The sequence below is a fragment of the Leptosomus discolor genome, chromosome 15 (genome assembly GCF_034619465.1).
Source record: "Leptosomus discolor isolate bLepDis1 chromosome 15, bLepDis1.hap2, whole genome shotgun sequence".
NCBI lineage: Eukaryota > Metazoa > Chordata > Aves > Leptosomiformes > Leptosomidae > Leptosomus > Leptosomus discolor.
Window position 1 is genome coordinate 12252999 of NC_141405.1, and position 21167 is coordinate 12274165.

Here is a 21167-nt window from a genome sequence, read left to right on the forward strand (position 1 = left end):
CCCTTTTAGTTGTGAATACTTTCAAAGGAATAAGCTGTTGCACAGTCATAGTTTCAGCATGTAAATGATGAATCATGATATCATTATCACCAACAAGGCTTTTCCTGGTTTTAAAGGTTATTAAAAAATAAAAAAGGCACTGGTAGCACCGAACAGACCAAGGAAAGTGCTGACTGGAGAGATACAAGTGAAAAATGTAATTAGAGAACATCTGGGAAACCGCAGGCAGGTTTCTTTATTTAAGAAGTCAGTGGCCTCGCAGGCAGGACCCTCAGCCCTGCCACGGCCTGACCAGCGCACCCCGAGCCGGGCCGCGGCGGCGTCGGAGCTGACCCCGCGCACGCAGCCAGGAGCAGCGCTTTAAAGCTTTAAAACGCCCCGGAGCAGCCTCTGGCCGAGCGAGCGGCACGGCCTGCGGCCCCGGCGGACTCCCGCCAGCCCGGAGGCGAAGCCGCCCCTGGAAGGGCCGCCCGGCCCTCCCCCCGCCGCAGCGCCTCGCTGCTCGCCGCCCGCCTAGACTGTCGCGCAGCGGCGCCGCTTCCGGCCTTTCCGGCCGCCTGCTCGGTCGTTGTTCCTCCCGCCGGGGTTTCCCCGCGCCGGGGAAGGCCGGAGGGGCCGGGCCGGGAGCGGGGGGAGGCGGGCGTGAGGCAGCCGCCGCCCCCCGGGCGTTACAGGGCGAGGGGCGCCCCCCCTCCCTGAGGGGCGGAGGCGGCCATGGCGGAGGCGGGGAGAGCCGGCGGGAGCCCCGTGGCCCCCCCGCGGCCGCCGGCGGGGCCAGGCCGCGCCGTCCAGGTGGTACGTGTCAGGCGCGGCGGGGAGGGGGCGCCTGGCGGGCGGCGAGCGGCCCTCTGGGGAAAGGAGAAGGCGCTGAGCGGCTGGGGCGGTCGAGCCGGGCTGCCGCCGGCGTGCTTTGGCCTCCGGGGTTTTGTAGGTGCTGCCGTCGGCGGAGGAGAGCGGCGGGGGTTTCCTGGGGGGCTGCCGGCCCCGCTCCTGTGCTGGCTGGCCTTGCGAGTGGAGGCCGGGCATGGCCGCTTACACGGCGGTTGAAAAGAGTTTTAAAATTCTCCTACAGTACTTCATTCTTTTGTTACTTCCTCTGACCTTTTTTTTTTTTTTAATTTAGTTTTTCTGTTACAAATTCATACACATACAACTGATGTGGTTTGGCAGCAGTTTAGATTTAGCGAGGCAAACGTCTGAAAAGCAAATCATACAGATCAATGGGCAAGTTGAACAACTTCACAGGGTCTCAGATCCTAAAGGCAGGTCAAAGTTTGTGGCCTGAAAATCTTTCTGGGTTTATTTAAAGTATCCCGTAGATGAGATTTGACAAAATTAGTACGTTTCTGCCAACAGCCATGAGTTTCAAAGTGGTTTGGAATAATGACTTATAGGAAAACTTTGTTGAAATTTCTGACTTTTATAAAGTCTTTGGTGGTGTTAAGTGATTTTTAAAATTTATTTTCCACATTCAGATTGGAGGCAGGTAGGAGCTTACTTGAAATTACATTTGTGGAAACTGAAAATAAGTTTTCACTTAGGAGTTGTTTGTCATAAATATTAGTGGAGGATGCTTGTGGCAATGCCAGAAACGAGGTTTCTTGGGTGCAAAACATTCAGTTGCAGAGTTTCTGACACTTTTTTTTTAAAAGCCTCATATTTCTCTACTTCTGTTCAATCTTGTGATTGATGTATTGTTTTTCAGTGGTCTAGCTGAGGGAGGAAGGGAGTTTTTTGGTTGAGTAATACATTTATAGAAGAAAGGGGATTGAACTACCTGTTAACCATTTCGCATTCTGTCATTTTTGCCATACAGCAAAATTCAAAAGCCAAATATCATTATCTTCAGCTTAGTGATGGCAAAACTACGTTACTAAAAATACTTCAAATCGCTTCAGGTCTTAGTCTAGAATGTGTGAATTTCAGGGAAAACCAGGTAGCGTCACAATGCTCAAATCCAGATCTGATTCATAGTTCTGTGTTCTAACTGTTGAACTTGGCTCGTAGGCCATGAACATGCTCCTCTGTTGGATTCTGCTGTAAAACAGTCTCAGCTAATGAAATTATAATTCTGACTCAGTTGATCTTATAATGACAAAAATACATTAGTTGTTTCAATTTATGTCCTTATGTTGACTCAAAATTACTTTGAAAGAGCTTAGTGCATATTTCTGTAGTTCACTGCTATGGTAGCAGTCTTCAAACATATGAAAGGCTTTTGCAAAGAGTACTAGAATAATAATCTCTGCTGGAATTGAGAAGTAGTAATTGGCATAGTCTGCAGCAGAAGGACTTCAGACATTGGGAACACTATTCCAGGTCTCCCTTATGCCTGCTTTCAGAGATCGCCTTAGCAAGGTTGGTGTTTCTGTCTGTCCTTGGAGATTATGGCTTGTCAGCAATGATATAGCTGCAGTTGATCTTGTTTTGGGACAGGAGACATAGCTTCAGTGTCTTGAGGTTACTACCAGCTGTTTTTTTTACTGTGAGTCTGCACCTGTAAGTGAAATAGTGCCCTGGTTCATGTTTTTCCCTCTTTAAATGAACCAAAGAGATCGAAGTGTTCTGATAACAGTCACAGGATGATACAGGCCAATTTCTGAATGCCTAGTTCAGGTCAAGTACCAGCTGCAACTTTTAGGCCGGGCTAGAAATGTAGAAATGAACCAGGGAGAACTGAAAGTTTAGCTCTGCGGTGGTTTTCATTTATCTTTGGCTTAAAAAAAACCCACAGAAAAATGTTAAACTGAGTAAGAACTGTAGAACCCAAGGAACCTTTAGTGTATGATGTTATTTTAATCATACTGCTGTGTACAGTTATTTGTATGGATCTGTTAATTTTTCAGGTTTTACACAGGAGTGTCATCAGCAGTTCAGCTCTGTACCTTATTTTGGCAGGCGTCTAGCTCAACGTTGTGATAGTTTTGTGGAAGTGGAACGTGCTCACAGTAGTGTGTTCAGCAGTAAGCTAATACGTTAAGAGTTGTTGAGTTCAGAGTATGTTGGTGCCATCAGGTATTTATGTGCTGCCGTTAAAGTGCTGTTTTTTCTGTTTTCAGTTCAAACTAAACAGAGAGGTCCAAACGTAATCTTGATATTTTCCACTGCTGTCCGGACTTAAAACAGGAGTTCATTACGGAAAAAACGCAAAGAAGTTCCAGTTTTACAGTTTTCACGTCAATCTCAAGCTAGTTTGTGATGGCATAGTCAAATTTTTACTAAGTTAATTAGAAAACAAATTGGAAAATAATTTATTTTTCTGGTTGGGCAAAACTGTAGCTAGGTTATATTGCCCTTGGAAGAACTGGAGAGCCCTTTTCTTTCTGAATGAATTCGTTAGATTGATTAGTATGAATGTATAGGGTTGTATTTTAGTTACGATCTAGACATAAATGATATTAGAATCCTGAATAGATGGAATATATTGGTTTAGAATCTCAGATTTTTGCTTATTTTTTAGTCTCAACTACTCAGACAATTCTGAAGTATTTTTTTTTGTCTGTGTGCTGTAATTGTAATTATTTGGTAATCAGTTTCACATTTTTGTTTTTTAATTTCTCCTTATTTTACTCATTTATCTCTCCAAAACAGAAGTCAAAGACCTCCTTTGCTTAAAATCCTCCAACTAATTTTAAATACCCCTTTCACCTGTTACAGCATCCTGCCAAAGATCAGGATGTTCATTCGTTTTAGACAAGTATAGTTTTTTTATTTTACTGTGAAATGTTAAGTTTCTTATTTGTTAATCGTTGTATCATACATCATACTCTGTAATACCTGCATGTACATACATCGTACTCTGTAAAAAAACCAAAAATACACTCCTCAGTGTCCACAAGATCTGCCTACTGTGTGTATTTGTGTGGGTTCGCACAGTGTCCGTGTACTCACATGGCACCAGATCTTGAATGATTCGATTTCAGTATTCTCCTGGTGTTTTGTTTCTTAAGAGTCTCACATGCTCACAAAAGGAACTAATCCTCTGTTTCTTCAAACTATGCTTATATGGTTACACCACACGATAAGGAGTTTAAGTTCTGTTTCTAGGAACATCTTAAAATGTCCCGTGAGACTTTTTACAAGTTCCTTACGCTCTTTGCCTTACGTTCCCCATCTGTAGGCTACCTTAACAGGTAGGGGTTTGGACTCTTCCTCTACAAATGTAGCCAGTGTATTACTGGGCTAATTTCTTAGGACTTTGCATTCTGTGAATGGAATGTATTCTTTATTGAGATACTGAAAGAATTTGGAGGTTCGTTGGCTTTTTTGGGGTAATTACAACAGTGGTGAGTAACTGCACAGAGAAATCCCTCATCTCTGGTTTCTAACCAATTTTAAAACATTTTGGACAGATTTTCATGCTTTGTGTGTATGTGGCTGAACCGAAGGAGCTACAACAGGAAAGCCTGCGATGGAAATGGTAGACTGTGGAACGATGTCATGTGTCATCTTCTAACGTGCTTTGCAGCAGTTCTAGGTAGAATAATTTTTTAAAACTTCACTAGAGCCCCAGGGTGTGTGCTGCATATGTGCACATCTCTGCTTAGGTATTAAGTTTGAAGAAAAATTGATGAGTAAGAGGCATTAATGGAAGACAGAAGTCAAGAGTGTTGTAATAAATGCAGGAATACTGGAAACAGCTTAGTGTGGTTTTGTAGATGTTTTGTTAGCATTTTTGGTTCAGTAGTCCCTTTTGTTTCCTTGGAGATCTACCAAAAGCCATCTTGCAGAGCTCAAAAAATGAAAAAAAAAAAAGTTTGATAAAGAAGAAAGCAAATCATATATTTATAATGAAAATAAAGGATCTTTGCCTATTTTGATATTTTTAAGATGACTTTTTTGTGAAAGTTGGTTTCAGAAGGATCTGGCACTTCTCCTTTTTAATGAATATTCTTAAACTGTAAATAAACAAAAATAATGCTTACTGACATATATTTGTATTTTTCTTTTTCTTTTTTTTTTTTTTTTGTAGTCTGTCATTGTGCCTGTTCACAATAGTGAATGCTGGTTAGATGAATGCTTGAAGTCAGTTTGGGAACAAGATTTTAAAGAAACCATGGAGCTGTCAGTTTTTAACGATGCCAGTAAGGTATGTTTCAGATCTTATTTAAAATACTGTCCAAATAAGTACTGTCTCTGTTAGGAATGTTTGGTTTGGGCTGTGTTTGTTTCACCATACAAGTTAAAGCAGCTGCATCTTCGTCATCGTTCTTCTAGGATGGTTCAGCTGAAATAATTGAAAAATGGAAGATCAAGTTGGAAGGTGCTGGTGTTCCAGTAATCATTGGTAGCAATGATTCATCTCAACCTGGAGGCGGTATGTAGCTCAGTAGTAATTTTTCGAGAGTTGGGTTGTTATCCCAGGTATCTTTTGTTCTTTAGTTTGAAAAGTATCTTTGTAGCCACTTGCATTGCAATGGAAAAAACCCACACTGTTTTCCAGAGCTCCCTGTTCAAAACCTCATTCCAATTTAGAGTTTGGCCCTGTTGGGTTTGGCTCTGTAGAATTTGTTTATATGTCCAGGAAAGAAGAACTTCGCTTAACACTTGTGCTCTACTCTGCAAAAGAATTTTGTTTAATTGTAGTATACACAATGTTGTTAATGCTTACAATTTTACTGTGGCTTTCTGATAGCTGATTTATCTTCAGGAGATGGGTTTGAAGAAAAAGGAAATCCAAAATTTCTTACATAAAGATTTAAAAAGTAATTGCATATCGTTCGATGTTGTAGAACAGAACCTGAAATAGTGAAATACATTTTTGGTATCCCTTTGATGATCGTATCAAAACAGAGGTTTCAGAATAGTTTTGATGTGAGCTAAAAACTCTTGCTAAACTCCTAAGTATTTACACAAAGGACTAAACCAATATGTTCAGTGAGCTACCGGAGAGGTGTATGGCCTGATTCCCTATTGATTCACATGCTAATCGGAATTACATTTGCCTATGGAGGAGATAAGCGAATCTTTCCAACAGGTGGGGTTTTTTGCTTGCTTTGCTTTTTTATGTTTATGTTTTAGTGGACTTGCTAAAATGTAAAATGGAAATAAAGGTCTATTTCTCTTTGAAGAAGCTGGTGTTGAATGGCGTTGAAGTTGGAAGATCATGTCTGTGTTCTGAAGGAGAACGGGAAAAGCAAGCAGAGCAGTGTGCTCACATTTTGTGTGGGAGCTGTATAACTAATGTTTCTATTGTTCTGGATTTTGTGACAATGAGTAGACAGGTAGGAATTGATATAAATCTGGTTCCAAATTGGTGTCTTTCAAATTGTCTCACTTAAAAGGCACACTTTGGAAACACTGAAACACAAAAACTGGTGCGTTTCTGGTTTTTAACAAAGTGTCTTGTTTGTAACTGGAAAGAAACCTAGGCTTCTTACAGTTTCCTCGAAAAGATCTTGTTATGAAAAGCCCAGTTGTGTTTCAGAAGGCTTAATTTTCATCTCGTTGTTGAAACATGCAAATAAATTGGAGTTTGTGCACTGAATTCTTCTGCAACTTGGTATAGCCCCCTGGCTTTATTTACTGTCGTTTCTTTTGACTATAGACTTCTTTAAAGCTGTTTTTTAAACAGCTGTCAGACCTAGCAATGCTGAAGTAGCACAGCATAACTGTTACTATAAATATTTTTAGTATTTTAGTATCTCCAGCATGAGCTTGTGTTGTTTTGACAGTGCGACTTGTAATATTAGCATTATTGAGCTGGTGATGACAAAAGACAGACAAGGTTTGTAGAGGGAATTCTTCTCTTTTGAGCAACTGATAAAGCTGGGGTTGAGCAATGTCAAGAATCGCTTGTATTCCTGGAAATTTATCTATCTTCTTTTTTCCCCCACTCAACTATTGGATGATCAGTCTCTTTTCCAATCTTACTTCTCTTAGTAGTTGATGGTCTAGAAGCTAAGCAGGTTGTGATTTTTCAGGGAAAAAAGTCAAAGAATAATACCAGAGGTTGTTAATTATGGTACTTAGGAAAGTTGGTTGGTATTGTTTTTGTTAATAACATCTTGTTATTTAGTTTGTATTTTCATAAAACATTTTCTATGTATAAAGTCTTGTTTCTAATAGAGTGTTGATTTCATTGTGTGTAAACTAGTTTTAGTTTGCAAGGACAGGTGCAGTGTCTTGACAATAATTTCTGTTATGATTCCTAAGTCTGTTCACCTTTGCGCTTTACGAAAAGGAACCTAAAACCAAGTTGGAGTTGTGAACTACAAGGAGAACATTGTGCCGTTGGGGATATGTCAGATTATTTTTTTATTTTAATGTGCATTTGTCAGCGTTGGGATAGCTGAAACCTGAACAAGTCTTTAATAAATTGGGGGCGGGGGATGCAGCTCTGAGCATTGTTTTAAATAGTAGTATGAAATGCATAGTTCGTTTAAAAAAAAAATTGAACAAACCCAAGCTTATTCATGTGTAAGTTGCTCTCAGGTCACCATTAAAATGAGGGCATCTTTTCTTCATGGTTGTTACATTTTAGGAGCAGGTTACTTGAAACCCATAGTATTTGTTTGCTTTCAGTGATTTACTTTTATTATGGTAAGGGCTAGTTACAACTGTAAGGAGTCTTCCCTTTAAAAGAAGATGCTTTGGTACAGAAACAATGTACTAGTCAGGCTTCACATCTTCAACTATTTACACAAGATTAGGATTTATTTCTGATTCTTTTCTAACATGTAAAAGAAAGGGGGGGAACCTAGAAAAAAAGAAAGGGTCACTTGCCTAAAAAAAGGAAACCTTTTTCTTTCCAAGAGTGAGGAATGTTAATATCTCACCGAGGCTTAAGTTTTTACGGCTGTAACCATGGTAACGGGCTCTTTTCACCAAGTAAGCAGGCCTTACAAAACTCAGAGACCTGGCACAAACATTTGATTTTGTTCAGTGGAGTAATATTAAAGAAAATTTTTTACTCATGCCAAATGTAGGATTTGTTGTGGTGAAACAATTTTTAATATCTAGTTTCTTCCGCAGGGAGTAATATCTCTTATTAATGTCTTTTAAAATATATCTATTTTCTCTCCCTTCTAAAAATATAGCTAGTATATGAAAAGCTTCAGGATGGCTTCTGTCTTAATCTTAGAAAGAAGTATTTTCCAACTTTTTCTCATAATGAATATCAAGTATTTAATGATTTTATTTAAAATTTTATTTGAAAAGAAGACCTGAAATATTCCAGAAAGTTCACAGGGTAATGCAATTGTCATCTTGTAGTTGCTTTTGAGTCTCCTTCACTTTTCTCTTACGTTATTGATTCCTAGTCCCTCGTTATTTTCTATTGACGGTTGTTGAAATGTTGGGGTATACTAATGAGAGCATGGAAATGTAAGCGCAGGCTGCTTTCCAGCTGGTAATGATACATGAGCGTAGTGATTTGATTGATGTAAGGCAAATTTAGTTCTATCCTGTTGTTTTACCCCTTGCTTTAGTAAGGACCTCCACAGCATTAGGGTTTTGCTTGTTTGACATGTCCAGACCTGCTAACTTGCATCAGTTGTTTCCCACTAAAACTGCTTGTGCCAGGATTCAGCTCTGCTGTTGTGGTAGCTACTGGCTTTGCCAGCTGCTTCTTTACTGCCAATAGGAAGGAGAATGAGAGTAACTGTATATGCGGAATCAGATAGTCATAGGTGTATAAAAAGTAGTATGTAAATATACTGTAAGATTAAAGTCCAAGAAATCCATGATGAAGAGAAGATGAGGATTAAAATACTCAAAATACGCAAGAAAAGAATAACACAATTATAAGGAAGAGCCTTTATTAGTAGCGTTCTGTTGGTGGCTGACATAATGTTCCTTTGAGGCAGTAAGAAATGCAGTCATAAGTCTTTTTCTGTACTTGGACAACTCGGCAAAATCACCAAGGAGCATGTGCATTAAAACCAAGTGAACCTTTGAGCCCAGTTAAATTTGTTTCCTGAGCAAACTTAAACCTGTATCACATAAAAACAGTAGAGAATTACAGAAGTCTGCTTTTTTGAAATGAAAATCAGGAACTTTAGGGACAATATTAAAATTATCCTGCTCCTCTTCATGGTGAGGTTTTCTGGCTTTACATTTCCAGTTTTTCCATGAAAGAATAAAACCCCCACAGTATTGGGTATCTTCACATCATTTGCTTTGTATGTCAGGGCAATCTTTTGCTGGATTCCATGACTTGGTTTCATTAATACTTTAAACAAAGCTTAAATGTTACATCTATGACCAAGTGGAATTTGTATAGCACATGGTCTTTTCTTCTAACGCTGCCCAGGAGAAGACCTCAAAGACCAGAATGTTCTTAGGTAGACCTTGTCTACATACAAAAATTATCCCATATAAACCCTCCTACCTTGCAGGTGTGTTTCAGTGGTACGCTGAGTTCATCATTGCTGGTTGCTGCAGTCCCGTCCTTACCCTTGGCTGTGTATTCCTGTCGTCGTGTCCCCCCCCTTTTTTTTCCAACTCTGCCATTTGTTGGACCCTCCAGTGCTGTCATCTGCTTCAGAAATTAAGCTGACAAAAAGGTTTTCTTCTGTTTCAGCTTCCTGAATTGGCTTGGTAAAAGATTCAAGAAGTATCAGGGGGTCAGAATCTGAAAGACCCTAGATGCTAACGTTGTCATTGGCTGAGTTTATATTTGTGTGGTCTTCCATAGATGGTGTAAGGTGTTGTGGTATAACTAAGCCAGGTTTGTGCTCCTTGTACATATATTCTTCTGCTTTGGCTCCCCTGTGCGTTACGGGTGCCATTACAGAAATGGTGCATGAAGCTTTGGTATTTGCATACTTTAGAGTTAACAAGCATAATGGAACAGCATTTTTTTTTTTTTTTTTTTGGTCTTTCTGAGGACATGGTACCGTGATGGGAAGGACAAGTTGCCTAGCAATCTGTTGTTCTTGCTTTGCCTTTTTGTGATATGTTACTATTTGTTATGACTTAAGAGATGAATATAGACACAGCCAAGGGTTTTCAGTATCTACTCTTTGCAGGGGGGGTGGACTAGATGACCTTTAAAGGTCCTTTCCAACCCAAACCATTCTGTGATTCCATGATGGAGGTACTGGATGTGAAACCTGGGTAGCCGGCCTCTTCAAGATCTATGTTACATATTAGATCTTTGGGGAGGGCTGGCAAAAGTAGTCCAGTTCTGCTTGGTGGCAGAATTCGAACACATACAAGTGATAATCACTCAGAGAAGACAACTGCAATAGGCATACTATTTAAATATTTACAAATTATCTCATTTTAAGTATGGAAAAATTGCATACCTGATACTGATTTCTGTATTTCCTTTCATCTGTTCCTGACTGTAGATTCAAAAAAATACAAAGGTCAAAACTACCACGTAATTTTATCTTTGTTTTCTCAACAGTTGGATTTGCTAAAAATCAAGCAGTAATTCAGAGCTCAGGAACCTATCTCTGCTTTCTGGATTCAGTAAGTTAATGCATTTTGTCTAACTTAGTTTTGTCAATAGAATTCTTTTATTTTTAATGCAGTTGTGCTTTGCCTTAAAGACAAGCTGTTTAAAGGTGTTTGGGTGTTAAACGTGAAGCTGTCTTCCAACCCGTGCACAGCCGACAGCCTTACACCATTCTTTGAGCCTATTGGATTTCACAAGCCACTGTGAGCAGGGTTGGGCAAGGCTGGTATTTATTGTTTTCAGGATTTTTCTTTCCCACATTCTTCAGAAAATTATATTGATGAGAAACTAAGAACTAATCTACTGGCTTTTTGATGCAAAATAGGAGAGGTCTCACCTTCCACCTTGAATTCTTTTCTTTTCTGTCCTTTGTTGGGTACCGTCTGTGAACCCATTCAGCTCGCTAACCCACAGATAACTATCGGACTTTATGCAGCTAAATATGCAGTGAAGGGTTTCACAAATGGGCATAGCTGATCTGAGGAATGGTGCCATGTGGCTAGGATCAGGCAAGAAGAGCAGGACCTTTAAGGCTCACTGATCTCATGTAATTTCACCTGAAGATTGATTCTTTCCTCTGAGTTGGAACTGAACTACGGTTAGTGTAGTACTAGGATGAATTGGCTGCTGAAAGTGTAGGTTTTCAGGTAGGATTCAGCTTCATGTTATGATTGTCTGTATTTGTTAGAAAGTGTCATGAGAGCAGGGATGTAAACTTGGCAACCTTATAACCACACAGGTTTTAATTTGGGTGATCTTTCAGTTTGCAAACTCCATTTCATTCGCATGTTAAGATTTTGCGAATGAATCAGTGTACTGTTGCAAGACAGTTCAGTGCTGGTATGTTTCTTCTGACCCATGGCAATGCAGCAGAAACTTCTCGTCTTACCATTCAAGGAATTAAGTTTTGCAGGTGGCTTTGGTGGCCTTTATTTTTGCTTTTATTATTACCGTATTTAGCAACACAACGTGCCTTTTTAAGTGAGTTTATTTGAGTTTGTCCTAGTTTCCCTCTAAGTTTGTTGATTTGGGTTTTTTGTTTGTTTGTTTTACAGAGTCTATTTCATGTAAATCTTTGTATATAACTTTATGGGGAAGGGTGAAGCTTTGAAATGCAATATCTATACATATGGGTATATATGCATATTTCAGAAGCAAAATTTTGAATGTCCATTGAATGCACAGAACTCACAATCACATATACAGATTAATGGTTTTGGAAAGGTCAGTTTCTCATACATCAAAAAGTAAGTATTTCATGTCCAGCACCAAGTGTCAGTGTCTATTCCATAAACAAATTATTTTGAGGAAGTATGACCACAAAATTCACTGCTCTGTTTTTGATCACCTGACTCATCAGATTTTGAAAGAGTGTAGAGACTTCATAAATTATGCCACGAAGTAATTGGAGCAATGCCAGTTTTGTTGAGATGAATGAATTTGGGATCCAGTTCTTTTCGCTTTACTTGAGGTCAACACAAACCCAAGTCCATATAATTTGTATGAATGATTCCATGGATTTAACTCTCCTATTTTGTGAGTCAGTGAGGCTGTTTACATATCTAAAAAAAAAAAAAAAAAAAAATTAGATCTTATGATTTGCAAAGTTCAGGTATTCCAGGCTTGGACAGATAGCACATTGTGTGGGGCATTCCAGGGGATATGCCAGATGAGTTACGTACATACTTATGTTGACTGAAGTTAGCTGAGTCCACGTGTGCATGAGTGAGGAATTAACCTACTATTCTCTTGTCCCATGGAGCTTTATCTCTTCCATCTCAAGTCTGTATAGAATAAATTACTGAAGTAAATTTTGAATTAGTCTTTCTTTTCAGTCCAGACAGATCTGGTTGGTTGTAAATCACTACCAGTAATCTAGAAAATTAAATTCTTTAAATGAAATTAATGAATATTTTTGTAGAGATGTCTTCAGAATTCTGAATTTGTGATTTACCTTATGGTGTTTATACAGTTTGCATCTTCATGCAAATAGTTGTTTCTATTTGCTGATTAGCTGTGCAGGATAAGAAAACATCAGGGAAACAAATTACAACTATTAAGGAATGTAACAGGTGATGATTTTGGATTTCTGCAATGTTATCATTAGCGTAAGTTTATATTTAATATAATTAAGACCTGCTCAAAGTGATTTGAGAATTTTATGACTTAGTGTGGATAAGCTTGGAAGAAGCTACTAAGATTTTCTGTTCTATGCATTTCTGTTCCTGCTGCTGAGCTAGATGCTTCCAAATAGAAGGCATTCTGAACTATCAGAAGCCTAATTTTGATACCAAAGAAATATTAAATGATTGGCATCACTTAAATGTATTTTCTACTGTCTCTCCTCGTGACTACTGTTTTTTGCTGAAAACAGATTGGAAGAAATAAAGCGAATGTGGAAACTGCTACAAGTCTAAAAATTGCTCAATATTTTGGCTGTAGTTAATAAATGTTGTGTGTTAATAGCTGAAACACAGATGTTGCCAGCTGTTCAACAACAACTCCGCTTCTACACGCCACCTACCTTCTTCATTTCAGTCACCAGCCCAGTATCGAGCTCTCTAGGAAGGAATGTTGATGTCAGCCTTTTGGAATGTGCTGCAGTAATGCCAGGGAATTGACCTTCAGCAGTGCAGCCATAGCTTCAGGTTTGCTATAGGTGGATATGGAGCGAAGTGGAGCTGGGTCAGCCGTTTGTCTGCATTTCATATAGGTGGGGAAATATGCTGTGGTTGCTTGTACATTCATTTCAGTTTGAGTGAAATGAATGTACAAGCGTATTTGGGAGCATCTTTGGAAGTACTGGCTCCAGAGAGACTGTTTTGCTTGCCATTCCAGCTGGAGTCAAGCTGCTTGTGTTATGTCTCTCAACACAGATTTGTGAGGACAACAAATTGGGAAGAAATGTGGAAAAAAAGGTTACAGAGCTCAGAACTGTCAGAATTTGATCAGCCTATTCTAGTATGAAGTGGCAGCTGTTTGACTAATAGCTATTATGGAGGTTTTTTCGCTGTGGTTGTTGTTACAGATTTCACCTCTAAGCTACTGAGGCATTTTTTCCCACCAGGAAAACAAGCAGAAAAATTGAAGATACTTAACAAATTGTTCATATGTAACATTTATAGTCTCAGAAAATCTTGGTCATAATGATAATAAAATAAGATTATTATGTAAATACTTTTCACTGTTAGCTTTGCTCTTCTTCAGATTGTCTGCAGTTGTGACTTTATCTACCAGCTGCATTTTATTGTAACATTCCTTTCAGTTCTCTGGGGTGCTTACCACCTTTGTTAGAATCATTCACTCAGTTGTAGCACAGCAGAACTCTTACACTAAAAATTCCTTTTTCTGATTTGAACTGCTGTTTTCATTGACATTCAGTTAAACATGCCTGTACTTGTATAGAACTGTGTTTCTTTAAAAAGGAACATGCTTTCATTTCATCCTAATCTGTGTAGTTTCCCCTTATTTCAGGTTTAATCAATGTGTTGTTGGAAGGTTCCTGACTATTAAAGAAGAAATATAAAAATGTGTCTTTTTTTGACCTGGAGTATTTCAAACCCAGTCATATTCACTTGAGTCCTTGACACACTTGTGTTAGTCTTTTGAAAGGCTGAGCTGGCAATGTATTGCGGTTTCTGGGATTCTTAGCCAGTTCAAAGAGGTGACTCTAAACCATGTTGCCACAGTGTCACTGCGTGCTAATAGTTGAGAATGGCACAGGGAAACAGTTCAGTTTTATTCACCAAAAGCGAGGGTGGACCACCAGAATCAGCATTTCCATGTTTGAATTGGCAGCTGCTGACCTGTGCCTTTCCGTATGTGAGATTTGCTTTGTGATTTAAGTTGGGAATGTTAATTCTTAATTGCTGTGAAATTGCATGCTTTTCTTGAGTTTCAAGTTCAAAACCACTTCATTGAGGGGGTATTCATAAAGCTCTCGGAAGAAGGTGGTCGGACCTTCGCTAACCAGATGTGGTAGATGTTTCAGGGACTCCAGCCTTCAAGCTAGCTTTCAGTTACAAACATAGCTGCTTGTTTTTACAGTCTCCATATCTTGCTGGTTTTGGAAGGATGAATTTCTTATTAGTTACCATTATACCTTATAGGCACCAAGAAACTTTTGAAATACTCTTAATTTCTTTCATATTAACATCTGTATAACTTGAGAAATGGAGCAGTGATCAGACCATGTGTTTGCTTTCTGTTGTTGTTTCAACATGCTATTCCTTGCAAATGTGATCCTCTGATTTAAAAACTGAAATAAGCTGTTGCTCAAATAGCGGTAGGTGGATGTAGTGAACTCCATTACCAGAAGCCCCTTCTAGCCAGGAAAGTGTGTATGTTTCTGAATCACTAACAAGCACCAAAAAATCAAACTACGAGTGCTTGAAGGCATCATTCCTTTTATTGTTCTGTAAAGAAGTACATGTGTTAAGAACAGATTCAATGCCTCTGTCTGGAATGTGAAATCTTAATTTTCTGTTTCATAAATGAAGAAGTAAACCTTCAGAATTTGGTTGCCATAACCTCTCCCTGCATATACCTTCATCTGTTTATTAGTGAAGTGAGTGTTTGGAATTGACGGTGAGGATTTTACTCGTCTGTGTTAACTGACTTTGCTATTGAACACCATGTGAGTTACTTGCTTCCCTTGCCTGCAAACACTCATGTACTTTTTTTCGGTGATCTAACTGTGAGAAAGATCCAAAGTGATCTCTAGTGACTACAGAAAAGCTAGATATGGAAAGGCACGTCTGCAATTTGCTGAACAAATGCATCGAGGTGGGAGCTGCTTTAGCAGCAAAAACTTCCTGATCAATTAATAGTGACAGTGAATTAAAAGATTCCATAAAAAGATTGTAATTAATTTTATATTGGTGGCAGATACTAGTCATTCAGGTGCATAGGAGCACCGCGTGTATCCTCCCATGAGACATTTTTGTTGCCGTGCTCAAGAAAAGAAAGGTGCTCAATAAATTCAGCTTCTGAAGCTTTGAAGTGTTTTCTTTATTTTCCCCTTCTTTCTTGATTTAATGTAGAAGTAGAAACAGAAAAGTATTTTTTCCTATGATCTTGCAAGGACTGACAGATCATTAGGGTGTATTCTGCTTGGGTGACTTGTGTGTGGCCGTTAGAGCGCATGATGCTAACGTGTTTGATAGCGTGGGGCTTCTGTAAAAACCTGCCTTCTGGAAAACCGCCTAGGATCGGTGTATTTGCTTTGATTGTGCTGTTGACAGGCCAGTTTTTGGAGGTGCCCAGTCTTTTACTTCCCTGGTTCAAGGAGTCAAACTGAACAATAGCAAAGAAAGATTTTCACTGTAGTCTGAGGAGGTGCAGGATAAATGGATGACCATTTGATGGACTGAAAGACTTTGGAGATGCCATATTGTTTTTCAGTGAGTCAAACATTCCTCCTGGTGTTGCTACAGGTTGTATTTTATGTGTAATAGCTGTAATGGAAAGAAGGTGCTATTATTATGAGGATGGAGTGTGTCAGTTCACTTTTTTTTTTTTGAGCAGCCAAATACTCAGGAATTTGGAAAAGCATGAGATGCTGAGTCTGTAATGTGAGCTTAAGAAAGCACTTCAGTGCTATAATTAGTGTGTTGTTTTACGTGAAGTTGTCCTTGGTTTTAAAAAGTAGATGTATATTGTACATCAAGTTGTATGTTTTGTTTTACTTTCTGAAGTGCAAAACCCCCCACTTTTAAGGGAAAGTCATGAAGTTGTCACTGCGGAGTTCACTGGGGTCCAGACGGCTTGGTTGAAGAGGCCAGTGGATGCTTGCCATTTGAATTTACCCAAACTGATTTAAGAAACACCCACTGAAACAATAACAGCTTTGAGTCATAGTCTTAAACTCAGCCTATTGGTTTAGTTTTCCTTTTCCTCAACTAAACGTACAAGTGAAGTAAAACAAAACAATTAGCCTCGTATAAATGGTGTGTGTTTTTATAAAGAATGGTGCCCCTGGTTGGAAGGATGACAGCCCAGCTGATAGTTGTATAACTAGCCTTTCTGATTTGGCAGCATCTGTAAGTGGTGTGGAACTTGACAGGAGCAAGCCAGCTTTCTGCAGAAGGGATATATTTGATAGGAACACAAGCCGGCAGAATGCCTGTCGGACTGAAAGGTGATGGAGATCACGGCCCCCCATGGGCAGAAACACATCTGGGCTTGTTTAGAAATCCCTGCTGGCTTTTCATGTGAAATAAAGTCCTTTTCATTCTCCCATCTTTGAGCAAATTGTTTTCCTGGTCGGAGTGGACACTGGAGAACAGGAAGCATGTTTGTAATCCACAAAATTCCTATAAATTCTGGGTTATTTTGAGCGGCTAAAGTAGGTTTCTATTGATGTTGCATTATTTCTTGCTGTTTATCTGCTTGTTTGGCCTTGTTTGCATGGTATGTACGTACATATTTAGATGACAGTAAACCCAGCTATTACCTGAGATTTTTCTTAAGTTTTCTAAGTTTGGTGAGTGGGGCCACATGAAAATAGATTTACTTACAGATGCCTTTTTATTTAGCTATCCGTTTGCAAGTATGTGAGGGCACGCATTTATCTAGCATTTATTTTAAATCTGTTCTTTTGTCCTTTCTTTCAGTGGGGGAAAGTTCTCTTCATCCTGTCTGCCTTATGTCTGCTAGGGAACAGCCATTAGAGACTGCCATGTTAACAGGGAAAATTGAATTTCAGTGGAAACTTCTGTTAAATTTCCATTTTTTAAAAAATATACATTAAGTGTAAGTCACTGCTAGCCTTTTTGTTCTTCCCTGCTTGCACCTAGGAGACAGAAACAAACTAAATATACTGCCCTTTTTGATACAGCAGCTATGTTCAGATATGTACTTTTTTGTTTGTTTGACATGACGAGAGTGAAAAATAATTTGGAAAGTGTTTGTCTAATTACTGAGGTTTTGTTCTCAGTTTTAAACCAAAAAAAGGTGACCAGACTCTGTGGACTGTAGAAACCAAAGTCTGGTGATGCGGTTGCTGAATTCAAGATCATAAATACAACAATTTTGATAGAAACTTTGTGATTACATAACGTACAGCTGGATAAAATATTTTAATGTCTTAGTTGTCTAATACTATAGTTGCTTAAACTCGATAAACTTTTACCAGTACAGTGCATGGTTGGGCATCTTACTCCTATCAATGGCCTATGAAGTTGAAAAATTTTTGAAGTGCTCATGTTTTGTGGTACAGTCTTTTTGATTTTACTCATTAGAATTTCATTTGATTTTAAACACTAGAATACAACCACATTACTTAAGATTATTTCTGTATAAATATGTTCTGTTTTCCACTTTGTGGTTACCTGCCCAGTCATCAATAGGAAAGAATCTGTAACACGCTGAAGCTGGATTTTGCAGTTAGCTTTCTTTTATAGTTGCCCAACCTGAGTCTAAAAAGCTAAATGACTGAGGTGACTCAGCTGTGTCTGCAATGTGATTTGTATTTTGTGCTGTTCTTCCTCATTGCCTAATTGGTTTGTTATTTTATTTGGAATTATGTTTTAAACTACTATGTTTTGGGTATTTTCCTCCTTTCTTTCTCCTTCCACAAACCTGGAAAGTATCACAGAACTATACAGCAGTGCATTGTATGTGTAAAACTGTTAATAAAAAAGGACAAAATTACTTAAAAAAAAAAAAAAAAATTCAGAGGTCATTCAGGGTAAGAGTTCAGAGAGTTTTCCAGCATTAGAGAACAAAGATGTATTAATAAAAAAAGGCATTTTTAAGTTTTTGTGGTTATAGTGCCCCCTCTTTAGCTGGATTTTACAGAATACTGATGATCTTGATGATAGCCTAAGACCCAAATCTGTGGACTTGTTAGTTTGCCAATAGCATCAAAAGGACATAGTGTTTTGTTAGGGGGAACTAGACCTTTCCTGTCAAGTTGTCTGCTTATAAAAATATACCATTGACCTGCTTGGTGAATGGATCTTGGAATTTGGTTTGAATGCTTTCCACGCTGATTTAACCTTTTTAAATCAAGTAGATTATTTTTCATTTTTGTGAATGTATGAGTTCTGTTACATTTATGTCAGTCGTGCAGGATCATAAACAGTGGAATCTTTTAGCACAAGAGCATATGTTGTGTATTGTAAGAGATAATGGTAACATTGTTCTAAGCATTGAAATTCCTTGCTATTTGATGGATTTCTTTTGCATTCTCATTTTTTTGGGATTTAACAAGAAGACATCTAAGAATCCTAAGTAATTTATAAAGGAGTAAAGAAAGCTCAGTTGAAATACAACTCCTATTGCTTATATGAAAACCAGGTTTTAATTTACAAAAATCAGCTTTGTGTTTGGCATAAAGAAATAGAATTATGGTGGTTCTTGTGGGAAACAGGGCAAATGTTTTCTTGGAACATTTGCTTGATACAGTACTTGAATTCTGGTCCTTTATTGATAAAGTGGATTAGATGCTAAACAATGTCATTGTAGCTTTGAAGTAACTGATGTACAGAGGTTGAGAAATCAGAAGGGTTTTTTTCACTCTTACATTGGCTTTGAAAATCAGTTACATCTCTTACACTTATTACTAAATGTATCCTAAGACAAAATACAGAAAAATGCTTTTGACGATGTATTCCTTCTATCTTTTACACATTTGCATGTGATAAGGGTCAGTTTTATTATTCATTTGTTTTATCTTTAACCTTGAATTGTATTAAATAGTTGGACCTACTTCTAAAACTTTTTTCATCCGTGCATTGTTTTTGATAAAACTGTAGTGTCATTAAGGTCACTCAACCCTCTGAGCTCTAGATATTTAAGCACTAATATATTTTTTGTTGCCATTGATTTGACTGAAAGTTTTAGTGTGAAAGTTGTTGGAAATACAATATTTGTGTTTTTTGGCTTTAGTAGGAATCTCCTTAGAAGGATTTTAATGTGAGGAAGTGTTAAAAGAATGGATATCGAACAGAAATTCAGGGCTCCTTTGAATTATGTCTGCTTGATAAGGTAGGGTCATTGGGAAATACTCTGAGAAGTAATAGGCTGTGTTAACTTTAACCAGCATCTAAGAAAGACAGAACTGATTCTTTAAAAGGGAAGAAAATTTGTGGTACAGTTGGTCATTTTAATAGACTGGAAAACTGTATTCTAGAAAGGATATAATTTTGAAGAGGAAATACTGTAATTTTGAAAGGAATATCTCCTGTCTGTTTAAGGAAGGGTAGCAAGGTTACTAACTCTTCACAAGGCAGCCTGTCTTTTTGTATGTAAACAAAATGACCTTTATGCTACAGGTGAGAGAAGTATTAAAATCAAATTTAAATCTAGGTGGTATGTTTTAAAGCCAGTGTCAATGCAAATGCATTTTATGGCTGTGGGTTTTTTCTTTCTTTTTTTTTTTCTTAGAATTTTATCTTTTCACAAATACTAGTTTTTGTGCTCATGAAATACGACATTGGTAGATCTGGAGACTGAAGGATTTTCCTTATCAATGAAACATGGTACAGCCAGACTACAAAGAACGCTTCTGCATGTTGCTAGAATGTCTCAAATCTCATGCTTTTAATCAGGGTTAGTTCCTTGTCCACACACACACTGCCAGTACTGCTGTTAGAGTTGTTAAAAGATTGGTGAATTTCTTTAGAAATGTAAAATGTGTGGGTGTCCATAAGATATATGTTGATATCACCACACAGTTGTCACATAGATTTGATCACTTCCAGTTTGAACAGGATTGAGTTTAATCCACTGAAAGTGTAAAATCTCTTAATATTTGTTCCATTTGTATTTCTGACTGCAAGCCACTAAAATGATGTTGATTTAGCAGCATATTCTAATGTGTGTCTGAGTACTGTACTGTGACCCTTTTTATGTTCAATAACAGTGTGCTATTTATTCCAGGATGATGTGATGATGCCACAGCGGGTTAGACTGCAGCACGAAGCTGCCATTCAACACCCAAACAGTGTGAGTACTTTTTTCTTGTGTGTATTTGTGTGTTTTTCTTTTAGAGTGCCGGATACATCTTTAAAAGGATATGAAAATTTCACAGTAGGGCTGGTGGAGGCAAAGCAATAACCAGTGTATTCTTTTCCTTTATGTTTAATCCTTGCACTGAATAGTAGCTTTGATTGACCTTCTTTTCTTCCGTTCATTTTCGCTGTTCAGTAAACCAGATCTCATTATGACAGTGATACTCTTTTTCAAATAAGTATATAGGTTTCACTAATGTATGTAATCTAAAGGAGAATGCCTTTTTTGTGTAGCTCTAAGTAGTGTGAAAAGCTGCAAAGGATTTGCTACAGCTATGGTTTATAATAAACTCTAAACTGTAAGGAGTGTGTGGGTTGTTATCATTAATAAACTGGCCTACAGTTAAGTTGATGTTTCTCCCTATGTCTGCCTGCAGAAGAAAGCATTATTAGAATGCCATTTTTTATTCTTGTGATATAAGCTCTCAAAAACATTCAGAGATGGTTGTTTTATGACCTATATGATTTTGATTTTAAATAAATTTCTATGATTAGGGCCAGTATCCTTTAGAGAGTTTGTGTAGATGTTCTAATTACCTGAAGATAATAAATACAAATAATTTGTTATGGCAATTACTTTATTTGTCAACGTTATTGACATAGGTACTCTGAAAACTGAGTTTCTGTTCCTATCAGCAATGTTCAGCAAAAATAGGCGTATTATTTTCACATCTGTGACATTTTCTCTTGTGAGATGTGTTTCAATGTGCAGGAGGTTTCTGGAAAGGTCAATTGACTTGATCTCT

General features: G+C 38.1%; 1 protein-coding gene across 1 annotated transcript in view; it reads left to right on the plus strand.

The window, feature by feature from the left end:
• Nucleotides 1–714: 714 nt before the first annotated feature.
• QTGAL (queuosine-tRNA galactosyltransferase) overlaps nt 715–21167 on the plus strand; it is a 122630-nt gene continuing 102177 nt past the window's right edge. Inside the window, exons 1-5 of the mRNA XM_086473710.1 lie at nt 715–795; nt 4973–5089; nt 5218–5317; nt 10355–10419; nt 20291–20356. Of these exons, the coding sequence (XP_086329836.1) occupies nt 715–795; nt 4973–5089; nt 5218–5317; nt 10355–10419; nt 20291–20356 (429 nt within the window). The remainder of the gene's footprint in view (nt 796–4972; nt 5090–5217; nt 5318–10354; nt 10420–20290; nt 20357–21167) is intronic.